Source organism: Staurois parvus, unplaced genomic scaffold (assembly GCF_062004578.1).
Source record: "Staurois parvus isolate SC_StPar_1 unplaced genomic scaffold, SC_StPar_1.0 ptg000662l, whole genome shotgun sequence".
Taxonomy (NCBI): Eukaryota; Metazoa; Chordata; class Amphibia; order Anura; family Ranidae; genus Staurois; species Staurois parvus.
This window is the reverse complement of record NW_028318458.1, coordinates 1,685,743-1,703,954: the sequence shown is the minus strand read 5'-3', so window position 1 is coordinate 1,703,954 and position 18,212 is coordinate 1,685,743. Positions and strand designations below refer to the sequence as shown.

Below are 18,212 nucleotides of genomic sequence, written 5' to 3'. Positions count from 1 at the left end.
ACCGACATTGGGACGCTATGCCCCCCCCCCCCGACATTGGGACGCTATGCCCCCCCCCCCCGACATTGGGACGCTATGCCCCCCCCCCCCCCGACATTGGGACGCTATGCCCCCCCCACTGACACCGACATTGGGACGCTATGCCCCCCCCCACTGACACCGACATTGGGACGCTATGCCACGCCCCCCCCACTGACACCGACATTGGGACGCTATGCCACGCCCCCCCCCACTGACACCGACATTGGGACGCTACACCACGCCCCCCCACTGACACCGACATTGGGACGCTACACCACGCCCCCCCCACTGACACCGACATTGGGACGCTACGCCTCCCCCCACTGACACCGACATTGGGATGCTATGCCCCCTAACTGACACCGACATTGGGACGCTATGCCCCCCCCCCCCCGACATTGGGACGCTATGCCCCCCCCCCCCCGACATTGGGACGCTATGCCCCCCCCCCCCCGACATTGGGACGCTATGCCCCCCCCACTGACACCGACATTGGGACGCTATGCCCCCCCCCACTGACACCGACATTGGGACGCTATGCCACGCCCCCCCCACTGACACCGACATTGGGACGCTATGCCACGCCCCCCCCCCACTGACACCGACATTGGGACGCTACACCACGCCCCCCACTGACACCGACATTGGGACACTATGCCACCCCACTGACACCAACCCAAGCACACCCCTCCTACAACCGTCAGGAATTCCCCACCGCCGCCCCCTTCCTGTACTGACCTTTGAGCAGGAGAGCGCGCAGTGCGCGTGCACAGACCAGAGCCCAGACAGCAAGGTGAGCACGTGCACGAGCCCGAGCGCCGCCAGGCAGATGAGCCCGGCCTCCGGGTACTCATTGACGCCGTACACCGCCACCCACAGGTACAGCCAGGCCGGGTAGAGAATGGAGAACGGAAGCACCGTGCCCGCCAGCAGCCGGGGCCGGCGGCGGTACAGGGTGACCGAGCGGACCAGCTCGTCCTGTGCCGGCACACCGTTGACACCAGCTGACACCGCCGCCGCCATTCCCCTCTCTCCTTGACACTTCCGCCTGCGTCAGCGCCGCCATGCGCAAATTCCGCTTCCGCCGGCGCTGGGGGAACCAGGAAGTGGCAAAGACTGTGAGGAAGGAGGAGCTCTGCTGGCAATAGGTCATGTGACCTGTGTCTGATAGTAGAAGGTGGTACCTCATGGACCAGTATGGAAGGGCGTTCTACTCGCCACAAATAAAGGATGGCGGGCCACTTCTGCACAGGGACAGTGACTGCTACTGTTCACCTCTCTACTTGTCTCTCACTGAGTTCCCTACTTCCAGGCCCATTCACATTAGCATGTTCCAGAAATGAGCGCTCTGTGCCATTATTGGTTTATTATTATTATTATTATAATACAGGATTTATAGCGCCAACAGTTTGCTCAGCACTTTACAATATAACGGGAGACAATACAGCAACAATACAGTTCAATACAAGAGGGATAGGAGGGCCCGACTCATGGAGCTTACAATCTAAAGGAAGGGGAGGTGATACAAAAGGTGATAGCTGCGGGGGATGATCTGATGGAGGTGATTCAAGTCCGATTCTTAGGTGGAGGTGATTCAAGTCCGGTTCTTAGGTGGAGGTGATTCAAGTACGGTTCTTAGGTGGAGGTGATTAAAGTACGGTTCTTAGGTGGAGGTGATTAAAGTACGGTTCTTAGGTGGAGGTGATTCAAGTACGGTTCTTAGGTGGAGGTGATTACAGTTCTTAGGTGGAGGTGATTCAAGTCCGGTTCTTAGGTGGAGGTGATTCAAGTCCGGTTCTTAGGTGGAGGTGATTACAGTTCTTAGGTGGAGGTGATTCAAGTCCGGTTCTTAGGTGGAGGTGATTCAAGTACGGTTCTTAGGTGGAGGTGATTACAGTTCTTAGGTGGAGGTGATTCAAGTCCGGTTCTTAGGTGGAGGTGATTCAAGTACGGTTCTTAGGTGGAGGTGATTCAAGTCCGGTTCTTAGGTGGAGGTGATTCAAGTACGGTTCTTAGGTGGAGGTGATTCAAGTACGGTTCTTAGGTGGAGGTGATTAAAGTACAGTTCTTAGGTGGAGGTGGGGTAGGCTTCCCTGAAGAAGTGAGTTTTCAAAGATCGCCTAAAGGCAGATAGGGTGGGGGCTGACCGGACATGCTGTGGTAGGGAGTTCCAGAGGATGGGAGAGGCTCTGGAGAAGTCATGGGAGGAGGTGATGAGGGAGCTAGAGAGGAGGATATCATGGGAGGAGCGGAGTGGGTGATTTGGACGGTATCTGTGGATGAGGTTGGTGATGTAGCTAGGGGCAGTGTTGTAGATGGCTTTGTAAGCTGTGGTTAGTATTTGGAATGTTATACATAATGGGGCCCAAACACACCAAGGAAATGACAATTTTCTTGCGTGACTAACGGCAAAAAGCATGGTGAAAAAAACATGGTGCATATCCCTGGGGTTTCTGCTGCTGTTCTGGGAACCCATGAAAAACACATTCAGAAGAAATTTGAGATTCGGCTGTAACAGACTTTCTGAATCACAATAGCAAGACTTTTCAACAAATCCAAAATAAACTATACCAAATATCATTCAAATTTGATTTCTGAATGGAAACATATTGCAACAAATACAGTAAGGTATAAAAGTGAAATAAAACGATGATTCCTGCTTCGGCTGCTTTGTAGAATAAAATAGCATCAGGCTCCATGCACACTAGCGGTTTTCTAAGCTCCTAGAAGCTGTTGATAGCATTTTATTCTGCTGCTAGAAGCTAGTGTTTTCCAATGTGTCCATGCACACTACTTTAGGCTATTAGTGTTTTTTTAAGCTTCAGCATCCAGGAGCAGAAAACAATAGTATTTTTAGAGTTTTTTGGAGCGTTTTTCCAGCAGAAAAAAACACTAAATGTTACTAAAACACCCCTAACAGCTTTTTTCTATCTTTTGTTTCTACATGTACTGTAAAAATGCTAAAAAAACACTAATGCTTCTAAACACTACTAAAACGCTACTAAAAACGCTATTACCAGTGTTTTTTGAGCTTAAAAAAAACACTAGTGTGCATGGAGCCTAAAGCAGAAGAATAGAATAGAAAATAATAGAATAGAAAAAACAATAGAATAGAAAAGAATAGAATAATACAGAAAAGAATATAAAAACATAGAATGGAACAAAACAGAATAGAATAGAAAGAATAGAAAATAAAATATTTGAATAGAATATAAAATGATAAAGTAGAATAGAAAATAAAAGAATAGAATAGCACAAAGCAGAAGAATAGAATAAAAAATAAACAAAATAGAATAAAACAATATATAGGAATAGAAAAGATGAGAATAAAACAGAATAGAAAAGAATAAAATAAAACATAACAATATAATAGAATATAAAGGAATAGAATATAATAAAACAGAATTGAAAATAAAGGAAGAGAAAAGAATATAACAGAATAGACTATAAAATAAAAGAATAGAAAACAAAGGAACATAAAAGAATTGATTATAATAGAATATACAAGAATAAAATAGAATAGAAAATAATAGAATAGAAAGTAAAAAAATAATGAATGTCAATGAATCTGAAATAAATTACAATGAAACAAAAATGAATGAATTCAAATTCAAAATGGAAACATATTGCAATAAATACAGTAAGGTATAAAAATAAAATAAGATGATGATCCCTACTTAGGCTGCTTTATAGAATAGAATAGAAAAGATCACAATAGAATAAAATAGAAGAATAAAGAGAAAATAAAATAATAGAATAAAACAATAAAATATAAAAGGCTAGAATATAATAAAACAGATTAGAATATAAAGGATGAGAATAGAAAAGACTAAAATAAAACAGAATAGAATATAAAGGAATAGAATAAAATAGAATAGAAAGGAATACAAATGAACAGAACAGAATATAAAATAAAGGAAGAGAATAGAATATAAAAGAATAGAACAGAAAATAAAAGAATAGTATAGAATAGAATGAAATAGAACAAATATAGCCTTCTTCTGAAATTCAAATCAGTTTGAAAATATTGAATCTACAAAATAAATGTGAATATACAAAACAAATTCCGAAAACGACTTATTCTAACATAATGAATAAATGAAATTATTAACATAATGCATGAATTAAAAACTGCCAGCTAGCGATACTACGGGAAATAAGTACAACATTTGTACAGAGCGTTTCCTAGAATGAAGGGATGGGGATCGCTTTGAATAAATTGTAATAAATCAGATGCGGTGTCCGGCAATACACAAGTGTGAACCCAATCTGAGTGACTGATCTCATAAAATGTGTGAAGTGTGTCTGTCCACCATAGGGCCAGTTCACACAACATGCGTTTCAGTTGCTTATTATCTGCATCCAAAACGCACAGAAAGTAGGTTGTATGGTTGTCAGTGTCATAGTTCACATCAGTGCTCGCAGTTCCAGTGCGTTCCGGTTGCAAAAAAAAAACCAAACAAACAACAGGCTGCATGATTCCTGCATAGAACTTGTGCTGGGACGCAGTAAAACGCATCAAAAATGCACCGGAACGCATCAAAGACACTCCGATTTAGTGACTCCCCCTGTGTATTGTGCGGAGGGATATATGTAATATTGTATATATTTCTATTCCTCCGTATAACTGTCATGTGGACTCCGGATCCTCCTCTGTACTCTCACTATGAAGACATGATGGCTGACAGCTGACATCTCTTATGAAGGATCCTGCATCCAGGTCTCATCACTTTGTTTCAGCCACACACGGGTTAATCAGACACGACCCCCCCCCCCCCCTCTAACTCTCCGCCTCCTTTGTTTTTGTTCTGCCAATCACAGGGCGCACATCCCTCGTACAGGAAGCAGAGTGTGGCCATGTGAACCCTTGAAGGGTGAGCTGGTGTCAGTGATCATGTAAGTAGTGTGTGGCTGATGGGTCTGGTTGTGTCTCTGCAGAGGTTGTGACCTTCTCCCTGATAATCCCTCCACTCTGTATCCTAGGCTTCTATTCTGATACATTGTATTCTGATCACTTCCTACAATTGGCATGACACCCTCTGAATGACACATACATCTGATACATATGAAAAGGAATCCACATTTCCAGCAAAATCCCATTGAAACAATTCTTTTGCTATCAGGCATGTTAAGCAATGGATTGCACATAGATGAAGACAGCATGATGACTTCTGCTGTGACCAACACAGCCAATAGATATCCATTTACTCATTACAGATGCAAATGATCTTACCCTAGGGTCACACCTAAGCGTTTTCTGCAGCATTTTGTAGAAACGCAGTACAGTCCATTTAACATGATTTCCTATGGGACAGGTTCACATTTGCGCGTGCGTTTTTTGGAAAGGGTCAGGGACTTTTTTGAACGCAAATGTTGCATTTGTGGTTCTATAGACTTCAATGAAAATGCTGAAGAAAAGCATGTATTGCATTTTTTGCTGCGTTTGTCTTATGTTTTTGATGCGTTTTAAATTTGCCTAGCAACAAGAAAAAACAAAACGCATCAAAATCGCAGGTGCAAAAACACAACGTAGAAACGGCTCAAACACAACCTGCATAGGTGTGAACCTAGCCTTAACCACTTGCCAACTGCGCCATACCCAAATGACAGCTACAGCACGGTTGTCCAGTTCTGGGAGGGCGTCATATGACGTCCTTCCAGAACGCGCCCCCTGTGATCTCCGTGATCGCTGTGTTCTACAGATGCAGCTGATCACGTGATGTGGTAAAAGACCAATCACAGCGGCCTTTTATCACATGATCAGCTGTGTCCAATGACACAGCACATCACCGGGTAAATGCAGTTGCTGGTTATTGGCTGCACTTTCCTCACGCTGTCACAGTGTGAGGAAAGTACTGTCAATAACTGGCAATTGTCAGAGAACAGATCGGCACTGATCATGAGGGCACTGATGATCAGTGCCACCCACCTGTGCCCAGCAGTATATTTAGGGAGGAGCCGCAGCGTCCTGACGTCATACCGCTGAGGCCCACGCTGGTCCGGTGGCCATTTTGGATTCCATCATATGGTCAGACTTTTGTGGTTTTTTTTACCTGCTATCTCCTGTGGTTTGGACCAATAAAATACTGAAGCAATATTACACTATCCTGGCATCCTTTCTTGGGGGGCTCATACTCTGAGCCCCACCACCCACAGAGTCTTACTAAAGAGAAGAGGTGTGAGGTGCCATTGATGATCCAGGAGTGAGTCCTTACCAGGGATAGATGTCCACGGGATGATGCAGCTGACCCCATGGGATTTATGTTCTCAAATGCGCTATACTATTGCACATCTGGTGAGTGCGTAATTTTAACATTTGATTATCACCAGAAGAATGTTTAAAGGATCACCCCTATCTGAGACTTCACGTCTATTTTCTACATAAGGACTCTGTCACTTTAATTACACCTATGATCACCTTTTAATGTACATTTGCATTTTGTCACTTTAACCTACCACCAATAGTAGCACTGGCAGATGGATATAGATGATCTTAATCTGGATTTCGATCTATATATAATGTTTTAGATGACCTTGATATGGGTTTTGGATCTTTCACATTGTGAATCGTATTACATTCTGATATTGTTTTAGCGCTGCACCTCATTTTATATTTAGCCAGCAGTATACCCACCAGTGCCAAGCAAAGCCACTAGTCAGTGCTACCTACCGGTATCAGTGCTCATCATTGCTGCATATCCTTGTCACTTCATCAGTGCTGCCTATCAGTGCAGCCTCATCAATGCACATCAGTGAAGGAGAAAAAATTACCTGTTTGCAAATTTTATAATAGAAACTGCAGTTGAGGTGCATTTGGGTGTTGGGCTAGTCAAACGGCAATCCTGCTTGCACAATTACGCTGGGTTTTTAGCAAAACAAAGCTTGGATCTAATAAGGGCCTCGTATGTTGAATTGCCTAGAACAGTGGTCTCCAAACTACGGCCCCCAGATGCAGCCCTTTGCTTGCCCCAGGGGAGGACTGACCATTTGGAAACTTGGGCACTGCCCGAGGTCAGTAGGGGGCCCCATGAGATGTCCCTGGTACTTTTTTCATAGGCTTTTTTGAGTTTGGGCAAGGACACAGGGGCCCCATGATCCCCTATTGCCCGGGGGCCCCATGAGTTGTCAGTCTGCCCCTGGCTTGCCCTGATCTGGCCCTTGAGGCACTTTTTCTCCCACTGATACAAGACACTATTCCTCCCACTGACACCAACAAGGGGGCATAATTCCTGCTACTGACATCAACAACAGTCACTATTCCTCTCACTGAAACAAACCATGGGGCACTTATTCCTCCCACTGACACCACCGACGGGGCACTATTCTTCCCACTGACACCAACGACGGGGCACTATTCTTCCCACTGACTCCAACCACTGGGCACTATTCTTCCCACCAATACCAACGTCTGGGCACTATTCTTTTTACTGACACCAACGATGGTGCACTATTCTTCCCACCGACACCAACGTCTGGGCACTATTCTTTCTACTGACACCAATGATGGGGCACTATTTCTCCAAGTTACAACAAGAATAGGGCGCTATTCCTCCCCTAATGCCAAAGATGCATTGTTTACTCCCAATGACGCAGGACAATTTCTACTCCCAATGGCCACAATCTGGCCCCCCTAAAATCTGAAAGCCAGTTAACTGGCCTTTTGTTTAGAAAGTTTGAACTACTGCTACTCTCATTTTCTCAGCACATGTCTAAAAACGAAAAAAAGAGATAAAATCTATGGGCAGCATATTCATCTTTCCAGGGCTCGTGTATATGGGTGTATGCTACTGTACAGCATAGAACAGGGCCACATTTTGACTCCTCGGAGCCAGAGTTGTTGTGTACAGCCTCCTGTAAGATGGAATCACAGGATACAGCCATGCGGATTGCAGATGTAAAGCTGGCCATAGATGGATCGATGTGGCCAGTACAGCAGGGTCTGGACTAATTCTGCTCCATGTGCAGCTGCTCTCACGCAACATTCGAATGGTTGACTTCTGTTGAACAGGCTTGTTGGAAAACTTTTCAATAAGCGGAGGAGTACCAATGTCAGAATGCAATGGCACAGCAGGGAGGGTTCCTCTATCCACCTTCCTTGTGTTGATAGGGGAATGCATTTGGGTTTTTTTCTGATTGAAAAACATGAGTCCTCTATGGCCAGTTTAAGTGTACACACCTATGACGTTGGGTACAGACAGGTCCAGAGGCATGCCTGGTATAGGTCCATCTAGCTGTATGTGGTACATTTGCCTGCATACACCTGTATCTTGTAGTTCATTGGTACGGGCGGTTGTGTGCAATACCTGTGGCTCCTAGCTGCTGAAATGGATCATACTTTACATCGTATGGCTGTATATGCTTGTGCACATGAACACTTAGGGCTCATTCACGCCATACGTTCATGAAAACTGATGTACAGATTTCACTTGCACGGACATCAGTTTCCACCAGTTTTCATGCAAGCCCCAATGGGTTTTATACACGTTGCAGATTCCTGCGCAGGATACTAGTGTTGTGGTGTGAACAGGGCACATAGAGAACAATTGATTTTGTTGTGCTCTTGCAGAACACGTGCAGAAAAACTGACATCTCTGCAACATGATGTGAATGAGGCCTTAAAGTTCATTTATTCTCGAGGCACAAACTGGCTTATACATGATCAGTCATTTCACCATCTTGTGGGCAAGAATGATAGTCCAGACACTTTTCCTTGCCAGCCATTACACAATGGGGTGAAGGGGGCAGGGTGTAGTGCACAAATAAAGTGAACAATGAAGACATTTTATATGCACTCTGATGGGACTGTACCCATGGTACGCAGGCAGCGTCCTGAGGGCCACTTTTAGCCCTTTGATATATGATGTGCGGCCCTCGGTCTTTAGCAGTTTGTAGTGGGAACATTGATTAGAGTAATAGCATTGATCTCTACTAGTCTCACGTTGCATGTTCCCTGTTTTATATGGTCTTTTGCAGCAAATCCCCAGCCAAAATCTATCCTGTCCACACTCTCTGACCCTCATTTCCTCTATTAGGTCTGCAGTCTCTGACAGTCCTGTCAAGCATTACATATATGGAACATTATGTGCGGTCCTTTGGTGATGTCAGGGGCCACATTTGAGGCCCCGTTTAGCTAATAAGTTGACAACCACTAGACTGTACATTGGCACTTATATGAACTGCTGTAGGACTAGTAATAACGAATATTATTCAGTATTTTGTGAGTATACTGTAGGTCTGTTAACAGATATGTTACATTTAGCAGGGACTAATCCTTCACTGTTCTCTTCACTCAAAGGCAGGCCGCTTTGGAGGTCACAGCCAAGTACTGCCGTAATGAACTGGATGCATATGGACAGTGTGTGACAAACAAGCCGGGGACATGGCATCACGAATGTCATGAGCTAAAGATCAAGGTTGCCCATTGTACTTCATCGCAGTGAGTATCTGACATTTTACCTGGAAGGGCTTTTTCACACCATGTCCATTAAGCTGCATTTTTCTGCATAATACTACATATGTATGGTGCGAACTGGTTGCCTAGAAAAGGGCTCAGGCCGCACAGCTGTGTCATTCATTCATAGAAATCTGTGAATCAATGAACTACAAGTCCTATCTACCGCCACGACTTGTAGTTCACAATGGAACACGAGCGCGTTGATTGCCGCACTCCTAGTCTGTCTATACTTCCTCCCGCTCTTCAACTGAAAGCCCGTACCTCTGTATGGACAAGGAGCAGGAGGAACAGTCTGCAGAGGTCTGGCATTGTGCCCATCATCCACTGATCATAGGTGCAATGCTTTGCAGGCTTCTATGCAAAACAATTAGAAATTCACATTTTTGTTTCCTGCAAATATACAGTGTGGGGATAAAGGAGGACTTGGCCTTTAAAGAGGTTATAAAGGCGAAAAGGTTTTTTATACTTACCCAAGACCGATCTCAATCTAGCTTTGTGCCCGAGAACAGCTATGCTGCTCTCTCTACCTCTTTCCTAAACTCAGTGAGAGCATTGACTCCCTCTGCTGTCAATCTAATCTAGTGACGAGGGAGCCGGAGGGCAGGGTCAACCTCACACAGTGTTGCTCGGAATGGAGCCTGCAAGAGTGCCCCTATAACAAGCAGCTTACTATGGAGGCACTCAGCGGGGGGGACCCAGAAAGGGAGGATCTGGGCTGCTCTGTGAAAAACCATTGCACAGAGCAGGTAAGTATAACATGTTTGTTATTTAATAAGAATACTTGATCCTTTACAGCAGTGGTCTTCAAACTGTGGCCCGAGGGCCGGATGTGACCCTTTGATTCATTTTATTTGGCCCTAGGAGTAATATTCTCTCACTGTTAGCAACAGTGGGGCATAGTTCCTGCCACTGACACCAATGATGGGGCACTATTCCTCCCGCTGACACCAATGATGGGGCACTATTCCTCCCACTGACACCAATGATGGGGCACTATTCCTCCCGCTGACACCAATGATGGGGCACTATTCCTCCCGCTGACACCAATGATGGGGCACTATTCCTCCCGCTGACACCAATGATGGGGCATTATTCCTACCGCTGACACCAATGATGTGGCATTATTCCTCCCGCTGACACCAATGATGGGGCACTATTCCTCCCACTGACACCAATGATGGGGCACTATTCCTCCCGCTGACACCAATGATGGGGCACTATTCCTCCCCACTGACACCAATGATGGGGCACTATTCCTCCCCACTGACACCAATGATGGGGCACTATTCCTCCCACTGACACCAATGATGGGGCACTATTCCTCCCGCTGACACCAATGATGGGGCACTATTCCTCCCACTGACACTAATGATGGAGTACTATTCCTCCCGCTGATACCAATGATGGGGCACTATTCCTCCCACTGCCACCAGTCATGGGGCATTTTTTACTGACACCAGGACTTTTTCTACTCCCGCTGGCCACAGTCCGGCCCCCCTAAAGATTGAAGGTCAGTAAACTGGCCCTTTGTTTAGAAAGTTTGGAGGCCCCTTCTTTACAGTCACTTTAAATGTTTCCCAACAGTGTCCTCTACAAAACTGACCTCTAGGTGGCAGTAATGTTACATCATTATCCAAAACCATGACTGCATTTTCTTTGTTTTAAAATCTTCAAAAGATTAAGATTTCACTAACAGGGATGTATTTGCATTGGTAAACCTTTTCAGCTCCAGAAAGTTTTACCATTTTTTTGCTATACTGCAGTGCATTACTTTAATTGGTAATTGTGCAGTCATGCAACACTGTACCCAAACAAAATTTATATAATTTTTTTTCACACAAATAGAGCTTTCTTTTGGTGGTATTTGATTACCACTGGATTCTTTATTTTTTACGATCTAAATGAAAAAAGGCCGAAATTTTGAAAAAAAGAAAATATTTTACTTTCTGCTATAAAACATATCCAATTAAAAACATTTTACAATTCTTTATAAATTTTATAAATTTTGGCCAAAATGTATTCTGCTACATGTCTTTGATAAAAAAAAAAAAAAAATACAAGTAAGTGTATATTGATTGGTTTGCATGAACGTTCTAGCACCTACAAACTATATATTTATAATATATATACTGGAATTGTTTTTTTTGTTTTTTTTTAAACTACTAATGGCAGGGATCAGCGACTTATAATGGGACTGTGGGGCACTATTCCTCCTGCTGACACTAAGGGGTTTATTTACTAAAGTTGGAGAGCGCAAAATCAGGATCACTTCTTCATAGAAAAGCACTATCTCTCCAGTGCCTGAAAAAAGGGAGGTGAATGCCATGAAGAGGCCAGGGAGTTCAATGAGTTGATAGCCTATGGAAAAATTCTTGTCTTGGTGGTGCAGCTGTCCTCAGATTGGGAAATCATCAAAACTGGAAAGCAAGCGCACAGGTAGCACATTATCCAAGGTTTATTATAAAAGAAAAAAAACATACTCACAAAATGAAGTAGATGCAAAAGCCTAAACGCTACAATGATGGCCCACAATGATGGTAGAATGTCTGCCTGTGGTACGGTCAGACTTTTGATGCGTTTTGGGGACGTATCCCCTTCCTCAGAGCTCAAAGGAAACCTTGGATAATCTGCTAAGTGTTTGCGCCACCTGTGTGCTTCTTTTTCACTTCTACATAGAAACCAATCAGCTTCCAGGTTTTATTGCCAAAGCTTCATTAAACAAGCTGAGATTAGAAGCTGATTGGTTTCTATGCAGAACTGAGTCTGATTTTGCACTCTCCAGTTTTAGTAAAAAAACCCATAACTGCCACTGACATCACCAGTGAGATTATTACAGTGATCACTGATAATACTATACACTGCCATGGTACTAATTACACTGGCTAGGGGTTAACATCAAGGGGTTAAATGTGTGCCTAACTATGTGTAATGTATGTAAAGTGTGCTGCTTTTACTTAATGATCTCTTCAGTTTCTCATCCCTGCTTTGCAGAGATGAGAAACTTACAGATTGATTCCTCTGTACAGAGCTCTGTGTTGCTTACCAACACAGAGTTCTGGGCTGCAATCGTACACAGCCAATGAGCAGGTCCCGGCCATGAATAATTTGCCAGGACTTCCTGACAGGCTCCCACTGTGTACAATCACAGCAGGTGCCAGCAAGGGGATGGCCATGCGCTCCTAAAACCCAGAAGTAGGCAGTGACATACCTATACATCGCTTTGCCTACAGCGGCCGCCCGGCCGCACTACATGGCAGGCGTGAAGTGGCTAAAGGAACCTTAGATGTAGATGTGCTCTTCTTATTATAAATACAATCAGGACTGAACCTGATTTATTTTCACAGACTTTTCAATTGATATAAAGATGCATAAAGGTATATAGCACTTGTGTGGTGAAATATGAACTGTAAAACTAAAAGTACTAAAAGTTAGATTGGCACATACATCCAGCTGGAGAAGGTCTCAGTTAAAACATATGCCAACTCAATCACTAAAATCTCATATACACTTCAGCTTGTTTTTTTATTTCAATCTTTTGATGTGTACAGCTTATTTTTAAAGATTACTAAAAAATTGTCAGTGTGACAATGGCAGCATAAACCATTAATAAAAAGAACAAAAAACTGAACTCATTTTTTTTTCATTAGTATGATTTATTATATATATTAAACCTGTTTAAAGATTGCCTTTTCATTTCTTTTACTCTAGTCCCATCATACAGAAGATTCGTTCTCAATGTGCAGAACCCTTTGCAGCCTTTGAACAGTGTCTAAAACTGAACCAAACAGCTGTGGAAAAATGCTCCCAACATGTCACTGACTTCTTGAAATGTGCTGAGAGTGTCAAGGTGACAGAATAGCATGGAAGAGGTAAGAAGCAACAACATATATGGAAATCATTTTGGATGTGAGATATCATTCAATTTTATGCCTTTTAGGCAAGGCTTCTGTGGCGGAACCGTTCCTCGTGCGGAGCAATGCGTCTCAGCCAATGGTCCCCTTTTTCGGCGAGTCTTCCAGTGCTCTGCCAAGGCGGGTATTAGAGCTCAAAGACAATCATTCTCCGATATCCCAAACCACGAGTCGGAACTTCGTGTAAGGTGAATGAATGCTTTATTGAACACAGCCCAGTATATACAGCACATGCTGTCAGTAATCCCTGCCCCCTTCACCCCCACCCCCTCCAGACAGACTGGCACCTGGTTTTCCCCACCCGCAACAAAACTCTACAACACAACAGCAATCAGCACAGTATGAAATCTAGAGAAGTGAAAGACTACAAGTTCACATTACCCTAAACAAACAGTGTAGAATGCCTGTCTACATAACACCTGCTAAACATGTACAGCTTTACAAAGGGGAGAATGGGAAGACCACTTAACAAGGGGATAAAACCAGAACAGAAAGGACAAAATGTTATCACAAAGGGACGGTTCCTCACAGCTTCTCAATCAGAATTCCATGGAACCCCAGAGTTCCTCCAGAAGTTGCTAAGGGTTCCTTGAGAAAAGAGCAATTTCTGCTTCTCAAATAAGTTCCCACTGACACCAATGATGTTTTTTAGCTATCTATAAGGGGGTAATTCTTCCCAATGACCACAAGTGTAAGGAGCATTCTTCCCACTGATCATCACAAAACTGTATCATGAATTGTAGATATAGTAATTTTTAGCAGGGGTTCCCTGAGATCAGAAAGTTATTTCAAGGGTTCCTCTATGTTGAAAAGGTTTATAATGGCTGCTTTAAGACATTGTACACTTTTAGGTATTAGCGTGATTATATTCCTTTATCATTTATTTACCTTAACTTGGCATGATGATCTTGCATATTGTGGCCGCAGTTTGTAGTGCCATGGCTGATCGATTCCTCTATGTCCATGTATTCATTCACCTAGCTTGGCCCTATTCACTAAGGGGAAAGGCAACTTTTGGTCCATAAGGGGTAAACGGCTGCATCAGGTGAAGTGGTTAAGTATCAAAACCGATTTCTCCGTTTTGATTGGTGTGGGACAGAGATTGCTTCCATAGCTATCTCATTTCTGGCTTCAGTCATTCTCATATATTTCTAATGAGCATTCACTAGAACATAAATTCTCAGATTTGTAAAATAGATTTGATGGTCTCAATTGGGATGCTTCTATCTTTTCACTAAAATGCAGAATACCATTTAAAAGATATTCAACCTGATAGCGAAGCCTCTTGCTTCTTAATGGTCTTGATATTGCAGTAGTTAGATTTTATTTTCATAATTACCACCTCTGGTCCCATTCACCTAGGACACAAATGCTCAGGGAATGTCTTTGTTTTCTGTAAATCCGGTTTAATGCTGTCATTTTCATCATAACAACACCTCTTTTTATCTCCACAGAACTGTGACCAGATACCCGGACTACTGACTACTGTCTAGAGCACAATCCAAGCACTGAACATGAAGAATCGTTAGTATTGTAGAAGATGGTCATTGCAAAGATCTGTCATAGTGTTCACCGTCACCTCAATGGTGCCTTTGTCTTTGGAGTTATGGATAAGGAATGGAAAAAAAGTACGGACTGTCATCTGGCTTTCAAAAGATGGTGCTCTTTTTTTTAAAGACTATACATCCTAGATAGATTATTTACAGACTGAACAGCTATTTTCATTTCAAGTAGAACTGTGACTGGGCTATTGGCATTCATAGTCTTTTATATTCTTAATAAGCAGTAAATAAACAAGGCTTCACTGACCTCTGCAGCTACAGCTACTGTGGAGGAATTTATTCTCAGAGAACTACAAGAGAAGACTTGTCATCCAGGTCTGGCCTTAGCACTTTGCTCTCCACCTTATCTTACATTAAAGTAAAACTAAAGGGAAAACTTTTTTTTTTTCATTTTGGATAGAGCAAGGAAGGGCTATAACCCCTGTCAGATTTTTTTTCCTGCCATCTGTGTCTCATTGCAGAGATTTCCTTTCACTTCCTGTCCCATAGCCAATCAAGAAGTGAGAGGAAATCTCTGCAAATTAAGGGAATTCCTTGGGGAACCCCAGCTCACAAGAACTAGTGTCCCCATTGGAAGATTTCCCCTCTGTTACTTCTCTGGGGACAACCCAAAATTTGCAATTTTTTTTTTTTTCTTTTACTTTAACTTTCAGTGATAATGGTAACCAGGACAAATAGGGTGAATCTTCCTAATGGGGACATAGACAGCAATAAAAACTGACAGGTGTTCTAATGGATCTCCACTCTATCCAAAACTAGAAAAGAAGGGTTTGCCTTTAGTTATACTTTTCTGATTAGGACAATCTCAGGCCGCCAGTCTCTCCGGGGGGGGGGGGGGGGGGGAAGCAGAATCAGCTGAGCTGTTACAATCAAAAGCAAGTGAATGTGTTTTGGCTGTGAGTGAGCTGTGGTGCATGCTTTACCACAGCACAATATAGTGTGAACGGGCCCTGAAGGACTTCAGTTTGTCTGCTTTTAGGATGAATTACTCCACAGTGCCTGCAACTACAGAGTTAATTGTGGGTGTGTTAAAGCTTATGTACTGCTTAGGAATATTTAAACATTTGTATGTCAATAGACTGGACACAATTCTACTTTGATGAGAAAAATAGATGCACTTCCATTGCTAACCTTCTTGCTCTGGTTGAACTCATTACATGGTGTCCTGAAAAAAGTATGTAGTCAGGGAGTCAAAACTGCTGACATACAGTGTTTTTGGAGCAATAACTAATGGAACTAGTATTTAAAAAAAAAAAAAAAAAAAAAAAAAGAGCATGCATGTAATTCAAGACAGGCTCTGTTTCAAAGAGCATCCAACCCAGGTTTTGCCTTTCTGCAGTCAGAAAAATGATTCATGATCACTAATAGGTTTTTAAGATTGTCTGCTGTTATTTGTACCCCTACACTAAGCCCTACAGCTTCCAATTAGCAGTACAAAATACAGTTCTTAGGGTCAGAGGGTTTAGGTGATTGTAAAAATGTTCACATGTAATAGCTGGCTCCAGTCAAAACTAACATTTAGCATTGTATGGGTACCAGTAGGTAAAAGAACTTGAGCATTGTACATCTCTTGTACACCTCATTGGCGATATTCCCTGCTTTATTGTTATTTATTGCTAGTGTGGTGCAGTAGTTTTTTAGCCTCCCTCTCATGCAGATAGGTTCCCAAAGTAACGGTTGTACAATGTGGAAAATCCATCGAGAGCTGGACACCAGCATATGGCTTTGTGAGGACCATTACTTCACTTTACAACCCTAATTAACATCACCCTTCCCAAAAGCAGTTCTCAATCTGTGTGTTGAACTAAACTTGCCACACACCTAACAATCTGACTGCAGAATCCCTTTTAGATCTACCAAAACAGGTAGTCCAGGGCCTGCCTGAGTGGATACAAAATGATTGGATTAGGTAGGTCCTCATACCTTTTTGGTAAATCTAAAGTTGATTGTAACCTCTATGGTGACCCTTAAGTCATGTTTTGGTGGGTCATAGTGATCCAGATTTCTAGATTCTAGTTTTTGTTAACATCTGAGTAATAAAGCAATATAAACAGTTTAATGGTCCTGTGTGAATATGTGTCATACAATTTTTGTGCAAATAATTTGTTGTCCTTTTAGAAAAAACATCACATGTAGGTGAAACATATGGTAATCAAATTCTATAGTTCAAACTTATACACACACTGCATAAAATACATTTTTAGTGCTGACTCCAGGGGCGGACTGACCATTCGAGCACTTGGGAACTGCCCGAGGGCCCGGGGTCAGTAGGGGGCCCCATGACATGCCCCTGGTACCTTTCATTGGCTTTTTCATAGGCTTTTTTGGGTGTGGGCGAGGATACGGGGGCACCATGATCCCCTATTGCCTGGGGGCCCCATGAGTCAGTCCGCCCCTGCTGACAGCAATTATCTCATTGACATCTGCAGTCTGTAGGTTAACAGTCACTGATAGGAGTTCCTCTGCCATGGTAACATTCATCATTTGACAGTTCAGAGCATGCAGAGGTGCACACACCTATCTGTCAGGCCACAATTTAATTAACAACCAAAGGCCTCTTCTAACAACTAGGAACTAATCAGTGAGGTTCTTGATCACCGTGATCATGATGGTTGAAGGTCTATTTACAAAATTTGGTAAAGGAGATATAAGAATTTGTGGTATAATAAATATCATGTCTTAGGATGCACTTATATGTATTTTATGGGATATAATTTTTATGGCAAAGAAATAATATATTATTGATCTTTCTAACATTGTTTTGCATATCTTTAGGTCCCTTTTCACGTCGGCAATCTGATCTGGTCTACCTGTCAGTTTATCAGGTGGACCTGATCGGGTGGTCCATGTACTCCTGTGGACCAGTGAATGTAAACTGACTTGTGTCTTTTTACACTTGTCTATATCCAATTTGATCCGCTAAAAAAAATAAAATAAAAATGGGAGGGGATCTGTTCCTTCATTTAGGCAGCAGAGTCCGATTACACCTGACCGACCATCCAGCAGAGTGGGCTCAGTCCATGCCTGCTGTGCATAAACTGAGTGGAGGTAGACCTGTCATCCACCCTGCTCTGCTTAGCAGGGGATTGTCAGACCGATCCCCTGCTGAGCAAAGCAGATATACTCTGTGTGAAAGGGGCCTTAAGTGGTAACTCCACTTTCGTGGGAAAAAAAATTGGCAAAAAAAAAATCTAGCATATACAATTGCGATTGTAATTGAATTTTATTCAAATTTTACCTTTTGAAATGTTTACATTTTCTGCA

General features: G+C 43.0%; 2 protein-coding genes across 2 annotated transcripts in view; one reads left to right on the top strand and one right to left on the bottom strand.

Annotated features, from left to right (window-relative positions):
* Positions 1-1,081, bottom strand: part of ATP13A1 (ATPase 13A1) — a 60,046-nt gene extending 58,965 nt beyond the window's left edge. Inside the window, exon 1 of the mRNA XM_089651751.1 lies at positions 760-1,081. Within this exon, the coding sequence (XP_089507877.1) occupies positions 760-1,044 (285 nt within the window). The 5' untranslated portion in view covers positions 1,045-1,081. The remainder of the gene's footprint in view (positions 1-759) is intronic.
* On the top strand, positions 732-17,007 carry CHCHD5 (coiled-coil-helix-coiled-coil-helix domain containing 5). Its single transcript, XM_089651752.1, has 5 exons — positions 732-814; positions 4,843-4,917; positions 9,317-9,457; positions 13,184-13,344; positions 14,841-17,007. Coding segments are annotated over exons 2-4 (294 nt in total). The 5' UTR covers positions 732-814; positions 4,843-4,915; the 3' UTR covers positions 13,335-13,344; positions 14,841-17,007.
* Positions 17,008-18,212: the final 1,205 nt, after the last annotated feature.

Excerpts from the sequence above, each read along its gene's own strand:
- CHCHD5 (XM_089651752.1), top strand. Across the intron at positions 9,458-13,183 it reads GCCCATTGTACTTCATCGCA|TCCCATCATACAGAAGATTC; the intron begins GTGAGTATCTGA and ends CTTTTACTCTAG.